At 56.0% G+C, this 15,706-nt stretch overlaps 1 protein-coding gene across 6 annotated transcripts in view; it reads left to right on the forward strand.

Moving 5' to 3' along the window:
• Positions 1–15,706, forward strand: part of ARHGAP39 (Rho GTPase activating protein 39) — a 57,690-nt gene that overhangs the window by 39,341 nt on the left and 2,643 nt on the right. For 2 of the 6 annotated variants that reach the window (XM_088799223.1, XM_074316522.2), the window contains 5 exons: positions 2,071–3,439; positions 4,520–5,081; positions 11,213–11,305; positions 14,065–14,138; positions 15,168–15,367. In XM_088799223.1, the coding sequence (XP_088655349.1) occupies positions 2,071–3,439; positions 4,520–5,081; positions 11,213–11,305; positions 14,065–14,138; positions 15,168–15,367 (2,298 nt within the window). Of the gene's footprint in view, positions 1–2,070; positions 3,440–4,519; positions 5,082–11,212; positions 11,306–14,064; positions 14,139–14,450; positions 14,543–14,810; positions 15,368–15,706 lie in introns of those variants that run through there. The other 4 variants (XM_074316524.2, XM_074316525.2, XM_074316526.2 and 1 more) reach the window with 4 other exon arrangements.

Consider the following 15,706-nt stretch of genomic DNA (forward strand, 5'->3'; position numbering starts at 1 on the left):
TTTGCTCACTGGTTTGGCTTCAGATTTGGCTCCTATGGAGACAAAGATCGGTGGTTGCCATGGGTTAGACGCGGGGGGGGGTAAGGGGGGAATGAACAGGTAGAGCACAGAGGCCTTTCAGGGCAGTGAAAATACTGTATGACACTGTAATGGTGGACACATATCATTGTACATTTGTCCAAACACACAGAACACACAACACCGAGAGCGAACGAGAACTCTGGATGAGGATGATGTGTCGGTGTAGGTTCAGCCGGTGCAACCTCTTGTGTGGATGCTGATGATGGGGAGGCTTGAGTGAAGGTGGGGGCATAGGGAAATCTGTACTTTCCATTCCACTTTCTATTAATCTAAAAGTGCTCTAAGGAACAATGCCTATTAAAAAACAGGAAGAAGTAAATAGATAAACTGAACTATACCAGGGGTACCAAGAAAAGGTATACAAGTGGACACTTTAGTCACTGTTGCTCAAGCAGTAGTTCGTGGTAATCAGAAGTGTCTGGACACTGATGGGAACCACTTTGAGTACCTCTTGTCATTGCAGACGTCAAATGTGACTTGTACTCACCTTTTGTTATTGGTATATATTGACTATTAAAATTTTAATATTTTTTTTCATTTCTTAAAATTTTTCTATACATTTTTTGGGGCACCCTTTGTGTAACAAAAACGAAGAATTCAGTATGTAACTGTAAGAGCAGGTTAAACATAGCTGAATAGAAAATTAGTAAATTTCAAGGTAGATCAAGAGAAGATAGACATTGTGAAGTATGGCGCGGCCAGGGGATGGGAGATACAGGAGACCACATGAGACCACGGGCACACAATGGAAAGGACAGTAACTGATGCCCAGATAAGAGAAGACATGAGAGAAAGTAACACTTGAAAAGATAATGGTCAGGAGTTTCCAAAAGTCACAAAACATGTCAAGCCATAGATTTGAGGAAGTGCTGTGAATCCCACACACGTAAGCACATGTGCCAAATGCTAAACACAACAGGAAAAGCATACAAGCAGCCGGAAGTCGCTTGAGGGAGGAAGCATGTGGCAAGAGGTGAGCCCTGCTTGTCTCTCCTGAACTCCAGGTCTGGTCCCTGAGTGGGTGGCGCTGCTGTGGGTCGTGGGATGTGGGACGCTGTGCTGACCTCGGGCAGGCAGAGCACAGTGTGGATCTTGAATCTGAGTATCTTTCCAGCAGCGCCCAGGGGCAGTATTGCCCGTGTTGTCGCTGAGCCAATGAGGCTCAGAAGAGGCATGGTTCCCTGCTGGGTGGAGGGGGCCAGGATTTGTGTCCCTCAACTCCCAAGGGTCCTGGCTGCTCTTAGTCTGAGTCGGGGTTTTGCAGGCAGTGTGGGCAGTCCTGTCGTCTCCATCCAGGCGCAGAGTGCTAACTGAGGACACTTAGGGTTTTTGGAACTCATGGGAGCCTCTGGTTCAAAGATGCACACAAGTGCACTGGGCACCGCGGTCTCCTGCCACAGGAGCAGGGCAGGTGCTGAGCTGGGCGCGAGGCCTGCAGGAAATGTGCCCGTGGAGTCCAGTCTGAGGCCTCTCGTGGGAGGTCCCCAGCTCTCCGTTGTAGAAATAGTTCTGTCCTCATGCTGTGCTGGGACCAGAACAGGCACCCATGGACAGGCCCTTGCTGGGAGTGTCATGATGGGCAGCAATCCAGGTGGGGGCCTGGGAGGGGCTCCCTGGAGGGAAGGCTACAGGGCTGAGTCAGGAGGTGTGTGAAGGGAGCTCCCAAGGCAGCAGAGGAGCTACTCCAGGCTGCACTGCCCAGGGCTCAGGGCCCCTGCAATGAACGGTACACAGGTCGTTTACGGGGAGCCCTCTGGCCATTGCCAGGTCCCCCCACAGGCTGCAGCCCCCATGGGGCGGGGGGTGAGGAGGAGGAGAAGTGACCGGGCCCTCTGGGCCCTGACTTCAGACACCCCTGCGGCCAGGGCAGGGGGGTAGTGGGTCTAGGCTGGCAGCGGAGTCAGACTTCTGCCTCCCCGAGGTAACCTGCCTCCCCCCCCCCCCCGGACCTCCCCACCTGGTAACCTGTGCCTGTCACCCCCCCCCCAGGACCTCCTCCCTCCGGTGGAACTCGGGCACCAAGGAGCGTGTGCTCATCAAAGTTGCCGACAGGGAGCCCAGCTTCCTCTCCCCCCAGGGCAATGGGTACCCCCTGGACAGCCAGCCTGGAGGCCGCTCACGCAGACCCTCAGGTGGGCAGCATTCGCCCAGCCTGCAGACATTTGCTCCCGACACAGACGGCCCCATCTTCTTCCCAGAGCGGAGGCCATCACCCTTCCTGAAGAGGGTTGAACTGGGAAGCTGCTCCCCGCTGCTGGCCCAGCCCCGCAAGCCTGCCAGCGATTCACAGCCCTCCTCCCCGCGCTACGCCTATGAACCCCCCCTCTACGAGGAGCCCCCCATCGAGTACCAGGCCCCCATCTACGATGAGCCCCCCATGGACGTGCAGTATGAGACCAGCGGGGCCTGCCAGGCCGGCTCACCCCAGCGGTCTCCGGTCCGGAAGCCACTGGCCTTCCCTCAGTCGCCCAAGCAGGCCTCCGCCTCGCCCTTCCAGCAACTGGTGCTCACCCGGCAGAAGTGCCCCGAGCGCTTCCTGAGCCTGGAGTACAGCCCTGCTGGCAAGGAGTACGTGCGGCAGCTGGTGTACGTGGAGCAGGCCGGCTCGAGCCCCAGGCTGCGGGCAGGCCCCCGGCACAAGTACGCGCCCAACCCCAGCGGTGGCTCGCTCTCCCTGCAGCCCAGCCCCTGCCTGCTGCGGGACCAGCGCCTGGGGGTCACATCTGGGGACTACAGCAGCATGGAGGGGCCCGAGCTGCGGCACGCCCTTCCGCCCACGCAGCTCCCCCAGGCTCAGGACGACGCCATGTCCTGGTCCAGCCAGCAGGATACCATGTCCTCGACAGGCTACTCGCCTGGCACCCGCAAGAGGAAGAGCAGGAACCCCTCCCTGTGCCACGCCCCCAGCGCCTCGTCCACGGACAGCCCTGGGGACCGCGACCTGCTGGAGCAGTCCCTGGCCGAAGAGAGGCCCACGTGTGGGCCCAGCCTGGCCCCGACACGCACCGAGGCCAAGGTCGGCGAGGCAGATGGGGCGCGGGGTGGGGCTGAGCCCTTCCTGGCGCATGCGCGGCTGGCCTGGGAGGCGCAGCAGGCCCACTTCCACATGAAGCAGCGGGGCAGCTGGGACTCCCAGCAGGACGGCTCCGGCTACGAGAGCGATGGAGCAGTGCCGCTCCCCATGCCTGGGCCCGTGGTGCGTGCCTTCAGCGAGGATGAGGCACTGGCCCAGCAGGAGAGCAAGCACTGGCAGAGGGGCGCCCTGGAGAGGCTTGCCTTCCCCCAGATCCTGCTCGAGAAGAGCGTCTCTGTACAGACCAACCTGGCCTCGCCGGAGCCCTACCTCCACCCCTCGCAGGTAGGTATGCGCAGCCCATCCGCAGGGGTGGGGCAGGCGGTGGTCCCCAGTCGAGGTGCCAACAGGCAGCAAGTGCCCACCCAGGGACCCCACAAGGGCAGGGCGTCCGCAGTGAGGCCCGGCTGGGTGCTGGCAAGTCACCTGGGGGTCAGGGGCTGTGCCCTGATTCCACACCATGGAGGCAGGGGAGTTGGGCGGGCAGCTCTCCCCCACAGCCCCTGAGCCTCTTCTCCCACCTGTGAATGGGCTCTCAGGGGGCTCCCACATACAGGGAGGGCCAGGATGCACTCAGCATGTCCCAAGTGACTCCCAGGACCTCAGGGTGCAGCTGGGGCTGAAGCAGAGACTCACCTGATGTGCCCTCCCTGGGCAGCACCAGGTATAACCGGTGGCCAGGCCTTTATGTCTGGGTGGCATGCCAGGAACATTGTGCCCAGGACTCCATGTGGGTGGATGCTCTGGTTCTCACCTCTTGACCCCTGACCTTTCACAGCAGTCTACTTTATGAAGCCACAGCGGAGTTTCTGCCCTGGCATCTGCTCAGAGCCGGCAGAGGCCAGAGGCCTCCAGTATCAGGCTCTTCCTGTCCACTCCCGACCCTGCCAAGGAAGATGTGCACGAACACCCAGTGTCCCCATGACAGGGCCATCTTAGTGTCCCTCCAGGCTGGAGAGCTCAGAGCACGTTTCTGTCCACGGCTTGTAACACAGGAGAACAGCAGACAGACAGAAAGAGGCTTCCTTCCGCCCCCAGACCTGCACTGGTCCCATTACCCTTGGTTTCGGGAGCAAGGAGGGCACCTCCTGGAGGTCGCATCCCCAGGACAAAGGTTGTTAGGTGGGCCTCTCTGAGTCCCTGCCCCAGCCTTGAGGGAGGGTGCTAGCACGTCTGTGCGGCAGGCAGAACAAGATGGGGTACAGCTGGGAAGGTAGTTCTGGCCCCACCCACGGATGACCAGCAAGTGCCGCTTCCCTGCCTGACATCCCTGCCCGTACCCTGGGGCAGCAGGGAGGCCAGGCCTGTCCCCTGGCCGGGTCAGGTAGGGCCGCCACCCCCTCACAGCCCCTCTGTCCCCCCCAGTCTGAGGACCTCGGCACCTGTGCCCAGTTTGACAGCGGCCGACAGACCCGCAGCGTGATGCCCAGCGCCAGCTGTGTGTTCCCGACGTTCACTCTGCGCAAGCCGTCCTCGGAGACAGACATCGAGAACTGGGCCTCCAAGCACTTCAACAAGCACACGCAGGGCCTGTTCCGGCGCAAGGTGTCCATCGCCAACATGCTGGCCTGGAGCAGCGAGCCCATCAAGAAGCCCATGATCGTGACCAGCGACCGCCATGTGAAGAAGGAGGCCTGCGAGATCTTTAAGCTCATCCAGATGTACATGGGCGACCGGCGCGCCAAAGCGGACCCGCTGCACGTGGCCCTGGAGATCGCCACCAAGGGCTGGAGCGTGCAGGGCCTGCGAGATGAGCTCTACATCCAGCTGTGCCGGCAGACCACTGAGAACTTCCGCCTGGAGAGCCTGGCCCGTGGCTGGGAGCTCATGGCTATCTGCCTCGCCTTCTTCCCACCCACGCCGAAGTTCCACTCCTACCTGGAGGGCTACATCTACCGACACATGGACCCGGTCAACGACACCAAAGGTAAGCCTGGCATGCGGCCCGTGGCCCACACCACAGCTCTGCCTCCAGCCAGCGAGGGCCGGGCCAGAACTAGCAGGTACGTGTGGATAGATGCAGCACCTCCAAGCAGACACATGCGTCCCTTGAGGGCCACATCCTGGGTCTCCACTGGGACGTGGGAGTCCTGGGGGAGCCTTTCTTTTGGCACCGAGGCCCTGAGTCTCTTGCCACAGGCCAACAGGTGGGAGCCAGGACGAGGACACGTGTCATCCACGTCTCAGCCTGCAAGTGTCCACTCTGCTCCAAGGCCACTGGGCTGTTGCCCTGCCTGGCGAGGCAGTGAGACCATAGTCTGCTCATTTGCTCTTACGGCACTCACTCTCAGCTCTCTTGCAGCCTGGGCGTGTTTCTGAGAGCAGGGAGGTCGTGGTGACAGCTGCATAGAGTGGCCCAGCAGTGGGTTTGGCAAGACCAACAGGCTGCCGGGGTCCTGTAGGCAACATGGGTTCTGAGCTGCCCCAAGGGGTAAGGTTAGGACCAGCAGAGGTGGCCATCTGCTGACAACTTCCTGGGCCAGGTGCAGGACCAGCTTCTGCCCTGTGCTCCTGAAGGCCACACCTTGGGTTCATCTGGGCCTCAGCCTGGCCTGCTGGAGGGAGGACTCAGTGCCATGGTTGTGCCAACCAAGCAGCTGGCCTGAGTCCTGGGCCCGGCCAAGTGAGCATGGGACAGGACCCAAAAGAGCACCTGTGTCTGCAGCACACCATCCGCCACACCAGTGGTCATGGGTATTCATAGAGCATAAGCCGTGGAACCAGCATCTGTACACACACATGTGAAAATACACACTCACATGCTCACCACGGCCATGCAGGTCAGACATGCCGTAGCCTGCTCTGCAGGAGTGACCATGCACCCTCTCAGCTGGGGCCTTGCCCAGCCCAGGTGTGGGAGACGAGGGCGTGTGTACACAGTGACGGGGCCGCAGGGCAGAGCAGGGCAGTGCTGGGTCCCAGGGCAGGGGCACTGAGCACAGCACCATCCAGCACATCAGCCGTTTGGGAGCAGATCTTAAAAGCCATAGTACGTTCAGCCATGCATGCAGTTTTTGAAGCAGAATCACCGACCACACCAGACAGGTCTCCCCAGGCAGCTCCTGCCACGTGCACACAAAGACTGGCAGGCAGCCTGGCTCTGCCTGGTCTTCTCAGCCCTTCCAGGAGAAGGTAGGCTCCCGATGGCTTCTGGTTCACCTCAGATTTCTTCCTGAGGCCTTGCAATGTCACTGCCTTGAGCTGGAGGCTTGGAAGAGTGTGCATGCAGCCTGCAGGGCCCCAGGGAGAGCTTGCAGAGTGTAAAAGGTGAGTGAGCAGTGTCCTGGGGTCGGAGACTCCCAGAGCCATTCCTGCCGGCCAGGGCTTCTACTGCAATCTTGGCTTGCAGGCCCTAAGCAGGGCCCAGCAGGACACTGTCTTGGCACAGAAATTTGTGTGCCTTTGTCCTAGCATTTGTGCTGTGGGAGCCTGGCCAGCATGTCAGAGGGACTCGGGGAAGCCTAGGCAGCCATGGCTGACCGAGGCCTGGTGGTCTCAGAGCGCCGTGTGATCTGGGGCCATAGAGAGAGATGGGTTTCTGTGGTCACGCAGGCAAAGACCCGTGTCTGGACTGTGGGAGTGGGTCTCACATCTGTGGCACGGGGCTGCCCCCCCAACCAGAAGCCTGTCCCCAGCCCTGAGACCTGCTCCCAAGTGGGCGTGTGCTGCAGGCCCCACTCAGCACTGAGCCCTCAGGAGAGGCCTTGTGCTCCCTCCCACTGGGCCCTGTCAAGAACGTGGGTGCTGGCTGCTGATCAGAAAGGCAGGCCCCCTCTGCCCCAGATGATGGAGCCTGTACTTAGAAAAGGAAACTGCAGCCTGTCTTGGGAATGCCGGCGAGGGCAGAGCTGAGACTGCCATGTTGGGCACCTCATTCTGAACCGTGCTTCCAGCCTCCGCTTCCAAAGCTTTTGATTCATCTGCCAGCTTGTGTGTGACATCTGTGTGGTCACCACCCTGCGGGACTAAGGTCACGTGGTGAACCCTGCTCATGTGCCCCGCATCCCTCAGCCTCGTCTCACACGTGGTCACAGCGCCCTGCCAGCACCCAAGGTGACTTCACTGCTTATCTTCCCAGGACGCCCCTCAGCAGGCTCTCACAGACATTGCTTGGCTGTGGGCACAGCAGCCAGCAGCTCTGCCATTTGCTCTGCAAAGGAGCATGGTGAGGGCTGCAGACCGTGGGGCTTCCAGTCACTGCCGCGCATTTCATGCATTCACACCTTAGCAGCACTTACCGGCTTCCAAGTAGAGACCGTACATCAAACACATGCATTTAATCGGACTTAATCTTGAACTCCCGCTAAAAGAACAGTTGAAGGAATTTATAAAAGGCAAAAAAACAAAAGTCACAAAGGAATGTAAAATAATGCAGCCACTGTAGAAAACAATGGCTATTCATTAAAAAATTAGACATAGAATTACCATAAGATCCAGCAGTTTTTCTGGGTGCATACCCAAAAGACTTGAAAGCAGAGACATGAACAGGTATTTACATACCCATGTCCCCGGCAGTATATTCACAGTAGCCAGGAGGTAGAAGCAGTGCGTCAAAAGGTGAATGGATGAACAAAATGTGTTTACACACAATGGAATATCATTCAAGCCTCAACAAGGGAGGAGATTCTGACACAGGCTACCACGTGGATGAACCTCGAGGACATTATGCTGATGAAAGAACCCATCACAGAAAACCAAATACTCTGTGCATCCACTCATTCGACACCCCCAGAGGAGTCAGATTCATAGAGACAGAATGTAGTAAAACTGTAGTTACCATGGGTTAGGGGCAGGGAGAAATGGAGAGTTGTTTAATGCTACAGAATTTCCACTTGGGATGCTGAAAAAGTTCTGGAGACAGTTGGAGGCGAGTGTTGCACAACAATGTAAATGAACTTAATGCCATTGAACTGCACGATCAAATATGAAAATGGTAAATTTTATGTTATGTATATTTCATCACAATTTAAAAAAAAAAATGGAACGGACAAGGAGGAGGAAGAACTGTGTTTTGGAAGCTGAGAAGCCCTGGACAAGTCACAGAAAACTGACTTGGCAGACCAAGAAAAGTGGGTCCCAAGCAGATGGCGGGAAAGCTCAGAAGCCAAAGCAGGTAGCAAACCTTTAAAAGCTCAGTAGTGGGTGGAGCCACGACTGTTCCTCTAACGATGTTTTGGGAAGGAGGTGACCTTGAAGATGAAAGCAAAAGGACTAGTTCAAAATCTGTTTATAACAACAACAAAAAAAACACAGATGCAGTGGAGTGAGGGAAAGCATAGATACTGAATCCAGGGCATTTGGACTCAAATCTAAGCCACATTTCCAAAATAGACCATATTCTAAGCCTTAGATATCTCAATAAATGTTAAAGAGTGTAAATCATAGAAAGTGTGTTCTTTAACTACAAGGAATTTAATTAGCAATCAGTAAGATGACGATATCTGAAAAATCCGTAAGTATTTGTACTACTGAATGACCCATTGGTCAAATAAAAATCAAAAGGGAAATTAGAAAGTATTTTAAACTGAAAGAAAATGAAAACATAACATTCTGACTTTGTAGGATGCAGCCAAAGCAGTTCTTAGAGGGACATTTTATAGCACAGTATTAGAACTACCTGTGTTAGAAAAATAAGATCTGAAATCAATGACCTCAGCTTCTACTTTAAGAAACTTAAAAAAAAGTAAGTTATATCAAAAGTAAGCAGAAGAAAGGAAATAAGATCAGAGTAGATGACAGTCAAAGAGAACAGAAAAATCAATGAAATAAAATGGTGATTCTTTGAGAAGATCAGTAAAATTGATATACGTCAAGCTAGACTGATCAGGACAAAAATAGAGAAGACAAGAATTATCAACATCAAGAATGGCAGACGCTATTACTACAGATTCAACAGATGTTGAAAGCATAATAAGGAAATGTTATGAACAACTTTATGCCAATAAACTTGACAATTTAGAGGAAATTGACAAATTCCTTGAAAGATACAAACTACCAAAGATCACTCAAACAGCCAGAAGAATCATATATCTATTAAAGAAATTTGACATTTAAAAACTTTTCCACAAAAAAATTCAAGGCCCAAATGTTGAATTCTACCATACATTTTGTTTGTTTAGCAATTCTTTACAAACTCATCCTGAGAATTGAAGTAGAGGGAATATTTCCCAATTCATTCTATTCCAGAATCAGAAAAGAGCATTACAAGAAATAAAAGTGCAGACCCTATCCTTCATGAACATAGAGCAAAAATTAACAGTATTTTAGCAAATTGAATCCAACAATATATAAAAAGATAATGCATCTTGAATAGATGGGGTTTATTCATTAAGTCAAACGTTGGTTTAACATTCAGTTGTCAGTTGTAATTTGAACTATTTAACAGAGTAAAAAAGGAAAACCATATGATCATCTCAAATGTAGAAGCAGCATTTCACAAAACCAAACTGTAAAACTGAAAACTAAAACTTCTAGAGTAAAACATAGAAAATCATTGTTTTCTTGAGTTAGGCAGTTTTCATATGTGATACTAAAAGTACTGCCTATAAGAGAAAAACATTGATAAATTGGGCTTAGTCAAAATTAAATCTGCTCTTCAAAAGGTACTGCTAAGAGAATGAAAAGATAAACCAGTTAAGATACAGCATACAGGCACGGAGAGGAGTCTGGAGGGATCTGTGTGGTGATGGATTAGAGCTGGAGGCATCAGCATGGAAATACTTGCAGATGTGTGTGCAGGGGCCAGTACACATGTGACTTTCCTGGCTCTTTCTGTCCGCCCAGTAGACGTGAGCACACCTGACACCCAGATCTTGGTTTCTAACCCCTCTTTCTACTAAAAGAACCAGAGCTCCTGGGAGAAACAGCTGCTTCTAGGGCTTGAGCTGTGCCTGAGAGAGACATGCTGGAGGGCAAGGGGATGCCAGGCAAGTGGTGGGACAGGAGATCCCAGTGCCCAGAGCTGGAGCAATTTGAGTAACAAAATAAAGTTATGTTAGATTGTGACCCAAAGTGTAAAACCAATGTCTGTAATTCCATAACGATGTAAGAGTGGTTAGATGATGATTGATAGATAGATAGATAGATAGATAGATAGATAGATAGATAGATAGATAGATGAAAGGAGGAAGGAAGGAAGGAAAGAAAGAAGGAAGGAAGGAAGGAAGGAAGGAAGGAAGGAAGGAAGGAAGGAAGGATAAGATGATAGATGGACGGATGATAGGTAGATGATAATAGAAGATAGATGATACATTAATAGAATGTAGATAATAGGTATTTGAGATAGATGATAGAAGATAGATGATAATAGAAGATAGATGACAGATAATAGGTAGATAGATAAATAGATGATAGAAGATAGATACATAGACAGATGATAGGTTAATAGGAGATAGATAGATAGATAGATAGATAGATAGATAGATAGATAGATAGATAGACAGACAGACAGACAGACAGACAGACAGACAGACAGACAGATAGATGATAGACAAATGGTAGGTGATAGATGGCCACACAGGTACATAGCTATCTCCCGCACGCTGTGTAGGTGGCACACTGTTGGAGGAGTCAGAACTCACTCCACCCTTCGTGTGTACGTGCAAAGTGACTTCCATGTGGAGTCCCCGACGGAGGGGTAACGAAGGGGTCCACATCAACTGCTGTTATTTTTTGCAGACTGGGAGGTGTGCCCGGGCCCCTCTCTCAGTGCCTCCAGCACCAGCTCATTAAAGAAGGAGGGCTGCACCCCTGCCTTTCTGGGGCTCGAGGGTCATGAGCGGACCTCCTTTGTGCAGAAGGACCCCTGGCACCTCCCCCAGCCACACAGCCAGACACGCTCGCACATGCGTGGGCACATCTGCGTGGTCCACACACGACCCTGCCTGTCCTCGGGTGTGAGCAGGAGGCAGCCGCTCACAGGACACTCGCCTGCACCAGCACTCCTGGGCCAGCCCCCAGCCCCCAGCTGGGCCTTGGCCAGTGGAATGCAGTGGGGTCCCTGTGGGCGTGTGTTCCTAGCTTTTTGTTCTGGTCCTCATGGCTCTGTTTGCTCCCCAGTGACACAGCACATGAAAGAGCTCCTGGAAAGGAACACTAAGAAGAAGTCCAAGTTGAGAAAGAAACCCAAGCCCTATGTTGAGCAGCCGGATGGTAGGGCCTTTCTGCAGCCCTGGGCTGCGTCTGCACAGCTCTGCTCTCCGGCCTCGGCCGCCTGCCTCTTCTCTAACCACTTCTGGGCTGGGGGTTGGGGGTGGGCACTAACCCACAGGCCTGTGGCCTCCTCCTGAGCTGGCTGGAGGCCCCGGGTCAGTGACCAGTGATATAGTTCCCGGGAGAGGCCACACCTGCCCTGTGCCTTTCTCTGTGGTGCTCAGAACAGTGTCCAATTTGCATGCTGGTTCTCAGTGGGGAGGGGGCCGAGGCCTGCTGGGGCCGCCCCAGGTAAGTGCTTGACCTTAAGCCCTGGTGTCACTGGGGCAGGGGGCAGAGCCTGGCACTACCTGCCTGGGGATTCTCCGCCTTCCCTGCCAGGCCCCCATCCCTGGCTCAGGAGCCCCACCCTGTCCAAGCTCTAGGGAAGCTCTGCCCACCCAAGGCTGTGCCCTCCCTGTTGGGATTGCTGGTGGTCCCATGGCTGTCATCCAGCCTGGCTCTGCCCCTCTTTCTCTGAGACCACGGGACCTCAGCGGGCAGGAGAATGGGCAGCTGTGACCCAGGATTCCCAGCTGCACTTGGGCCACTCTGGTCTGGGATGGGGAAGGTGCTCTGAGCCTCTGTCTGAGCCCATTCCTGAGAGTGGGGCTGCCGCAGTGAGGTGGGGCTGAGGGCACAGCGGGCAGATTCCTCTCGGCCTGGGCCAGGCTGAACAGGACACTGCAGCCTGAGGTGTTGAGAGGGGAAGAGGGTGCTGGACCCCTGACGCCCCAAGGTCAGTGCCAAGAGATGGCAGGTCAGTGCCAAGAGATGTCAAAACAGGTGGGACAGTGGGCTGGGAGCAGAGCACTCCACACCACTGAGGGTTTCCCCGGGCTCCCCATGGGCACTGCCTGACCCCCTGGGCATTCAGACACCCATGGTCCTGGCCCAGGAGGCTGTGCCCATGGCAGCACACGGTGCAAAGGGCTCTGGGCATGCATGACCCCAGTCCCTGGTCTGCCCACAAAACTGACACCAGCAGCTGCTTTTGCTGGGCCCTCACTGGGCACCAGGCTGCACGGTCAGCCCTTTACAGCACCTGTGACGCAGGTGTCGTTCCTGTCCCTGTCCCACAGAGGAGGGAACTCAGGCCCAGAATGGCTGCGTCTGGCCATCAGCAGCCAGGAGGCTGCAGGCACAGCCGTTTCAGATCACAGCCTGCTGGAGATGCGGGTCAGGGCATGTCTCCCCAGTCGTCCCCACGACGAGGGACAGGAGGCACTTGCCCGAGGGGTAGGTGGGCACAACCCCAGTGTGAGGGAGAGCGAGTCCTTCTGCAAGGTACTCCCTGGGCTCCCAGTGGTCAGAGCACAGCCTGGGTCCCACTGCTCAAGCATCGTCCATTCTCCCCAAAGCAAGAGCACCCCCAGAAGGGCCTCGTCAGCCTGTGGCAGACGGTAACAGGTACTGTGTTCCCAGCTAGTTGATCAGAGGCTGCAGCTGGGACTCTGCCAGGTCTCTGTGGGTCCCCGCGGACCTGAAACATTTTCCAGGGTTTAAACATCTGTGAGAAATGTTTGGTTTTTATTTTGATTACTCCAAAAAATCCCCTTACCAGTTATAACAGCAGAAGTATTTTGTGAAAGTTAGAAATGAGATTTTCACGGATTAAGACATGTTTGTGTTCTGCACACTGGGGTCCAAGGATCCCCATGTCCTCAGACAAACAGAAGAAACTGCTTCCTTTCTGAGAAGATTCGCGCAGTTGGGTTTGAGGCCTGGGTCGGCCCTGGCCTGGCAGACAGCTGGCACTTGGGCAGGCGGGCCCAACAGGGGCAGAGCCTTGAAAGGGTCTGTCCTGAGCCTGCACGTGTCCAGCCCTCAGTCTGTCTCTTGGTCTGTGGATGTGGTCCGATGGCTCCTCTACGTTTGGCCTCAGTGTACTCTCTGGCTTGCTGCTGCTTCCTCTTCCCTTCCTTTTCCTGGGGCAGCAAAATTGCTCCATACATTTCAGACTCTGCCCCGTGGGGTCTCCTCTCTCCTCATCCCTGTATCTGGACAGCCCCCGGGCCAAGGTCCCTGAGGTCCTTGCCCTCAGAATTCCGGCACAGCCATCTGCCATGACCACGGACTAGAACTTCTGCCAGGGGTGGAGTCTTCAAAAGCCCCCAGCCTCAGGCAGAGCCCAAAGGTATTGCCCTCCCAGTGACACCCAGGCTCAGGACACAGGGCACCTGTCCACACTTGTCTCTTTCCACCGTGGGCCAGGCCCAGGGCCTCCCTTCCCCCCCACCCCCGTTTAGGCCGTCCTCAACCAAGCAGGACCATGTGCTGGCCCAGACAGTGGCCTCTGAATGCCTCCAGGCCTGCTGCACGTGGAAATGACCCTTCTCAGGCACCCAGGGCCAGCTGGGAGAGGAAGCCTGGTGTTCTGAGCCCCTGCGACCCAGGCCCAGCCCTGTCCTGCCTGTGGCTCCTCAGTGTTGACAGCCTCATCCCCAAACTGCCTTTCCTGGACGTGGGGGGTAGGGGGTCTGGCAGAGGGGTTCCTTCTCCAGCCTGGCTCTTCGGAGGTGACAGAAGTGCCCCCTTCTCCATGTGGGTTTCTGCTCCAGAGGACAGTCCTGGGGAATGATGGCCACCGCCCTGGCAAGGGGCTGGCAGGAGCTGCCTCTCCTCATCCCTTTGCTGCTTCCTGCCCCAGCCACAGCTGACCTGCAGCCCCTGTGACCCACACACACACACCAGGCCGACCAGCATCCATTCTTTTCCAGGGGTAGCGATCAGCACGTATGCCAAGTACTGCTACCACAAGCTGCAGAAGGCGGCCCTGACTGGGGCAAAGAAGGTACCAGCTTCTCCCAGCACAGCCAGCAGGAGGGGGTGGGCTGTGCTGGTGATGCCTAGCAGGGTCCAAAGGGAGGTGGGGGCAGTGTTGTGGGAACCCACCTGGCAGGCAGCCAGGGACGGCCTCGGGCAGGGGCACACCCCCAGCTCAAGTGCCAGTGCAGGCCAAGGGGTGTGCCAGGCCAGGGCACCAGGTCCCAACCTAGTGAGGATGGCAGCGTCCCCAGCTGCTCCAGGCCTCCCACCATCTGGCTGGCATGGCTAGGTGCAGAGGGCAGGCCCGGCTCCCAGAGGGGACCCTCACCCCTGGCAGGTGGGCTCAGAAGACCAGCACGTGCTCCTCTGCTCACACTGGGCCCAGACTCATCACAGACCTGCCAGGGATGGGCACCACCCTACAGACAGGTGAGCCGGTCCCAGGTAGGTAGACAGGCAGATGGTTCTAGCAGCACGTTCCACTGCTGTTCTGACACCTGCCATCTGGTAGCTACCCCCTTCCACAGCCCATCCCATCCTCCTTGGCCCCATAGAGGACGGGAGGCCTCAGTACACCACACGGCTGAGCCTTTTCCCCTGGCATGTTGGGACCTGCGGCCATCCTCCCCTCCTGCTGTCTGGACAGTGTAGCATCTGCCCCCCCACACACACACCTTTCAACCTGCTGCCCATCCAGGAATCCCCTGGACCCTCCTGCACTCCTGGAAGACAGCTGCCTCACTGTCCCCGAGCCTGGCGCCCCCTCCCCACCGTCTCACCCCTGAGTGCGTTGCTCCAGCCCTGCCGCAAGCAGACTGCACCCACCCCAAGGCCACCTCACGTGATCCCTCTGGCCCCAGGCAGCTCCCAGACTGGCCTACCTAGGAGTCACTCCCACCTGGCTCCCTTGAAACTCAGGATGCTGGTGGTGGCCCAACAGGGAGCTCTGGCGGGTCAGCAACCTGGAGCTCAGGGATGAGAGGAGCCGAGAGCGGCCTTCGGGTGTGGGCAGAGGCGGGCGGTGGGGCCACCAGCACAGTGGCTGTCTCCGCAGGGGCTGAGGAAGCCCAACGTGGAGGAGATCCGGCATGCCAAGAACGCCGTGTTCAGCCCGTCCATGTTCGGCAGCGCGCTGCAGGACATCATGAACATGCAGAAGGAGCGCTACCCTGACCGCCAGCTGCCCTGGGTGCAGACACGGCTGTCTGAGGAGGTGCTGGCACTCAACGGCGACCAGACGGAAGGCATCTTCAGGTGCCCCGCCACCTGGGCCCTGGGTGTGGGGCCTCGGGCAGACGGGCCATTGGGCTCCAGGCCTGGGTAGCAGAGTCAGCAAGTACGGCCCCGAATGGCCAGCGTGCGGGTGAGGAGGCGCCCTGGAGCTAGTGGAAGAGCCAGGCCACTGTGTGTGGCCAGGAGAGACAGGGCAGGCAGGGGCCCGCCCTTAGGAGGCAGTTCAGCAGGGTTGTCCCCCTGAATGGCAGCACGCCCAAACCCAGGCAGGACGACTGGCTAGGGACAGTGTCACTGCAGTAATAGCCACTGGGACACCAGCCATGGGTAGGGCCTGCGATATGACCTGGAGAGATGTAC

This window comes from Rhinolophus sinicus, chromosome 6 (assembly GCF_057876585.1).
Source record: "Rhinolophus sinicus isolate RSI-liver-muscle chromosome 6, RSI-T2T, whole genome shotgun sequence".
Lineage (NCBI taxonomy): Eukaryota > Metazoa > Chordata > Mammalia > Chiroptera > Rhinolophidae > Rhinolophus > Rhinolophus sinicus.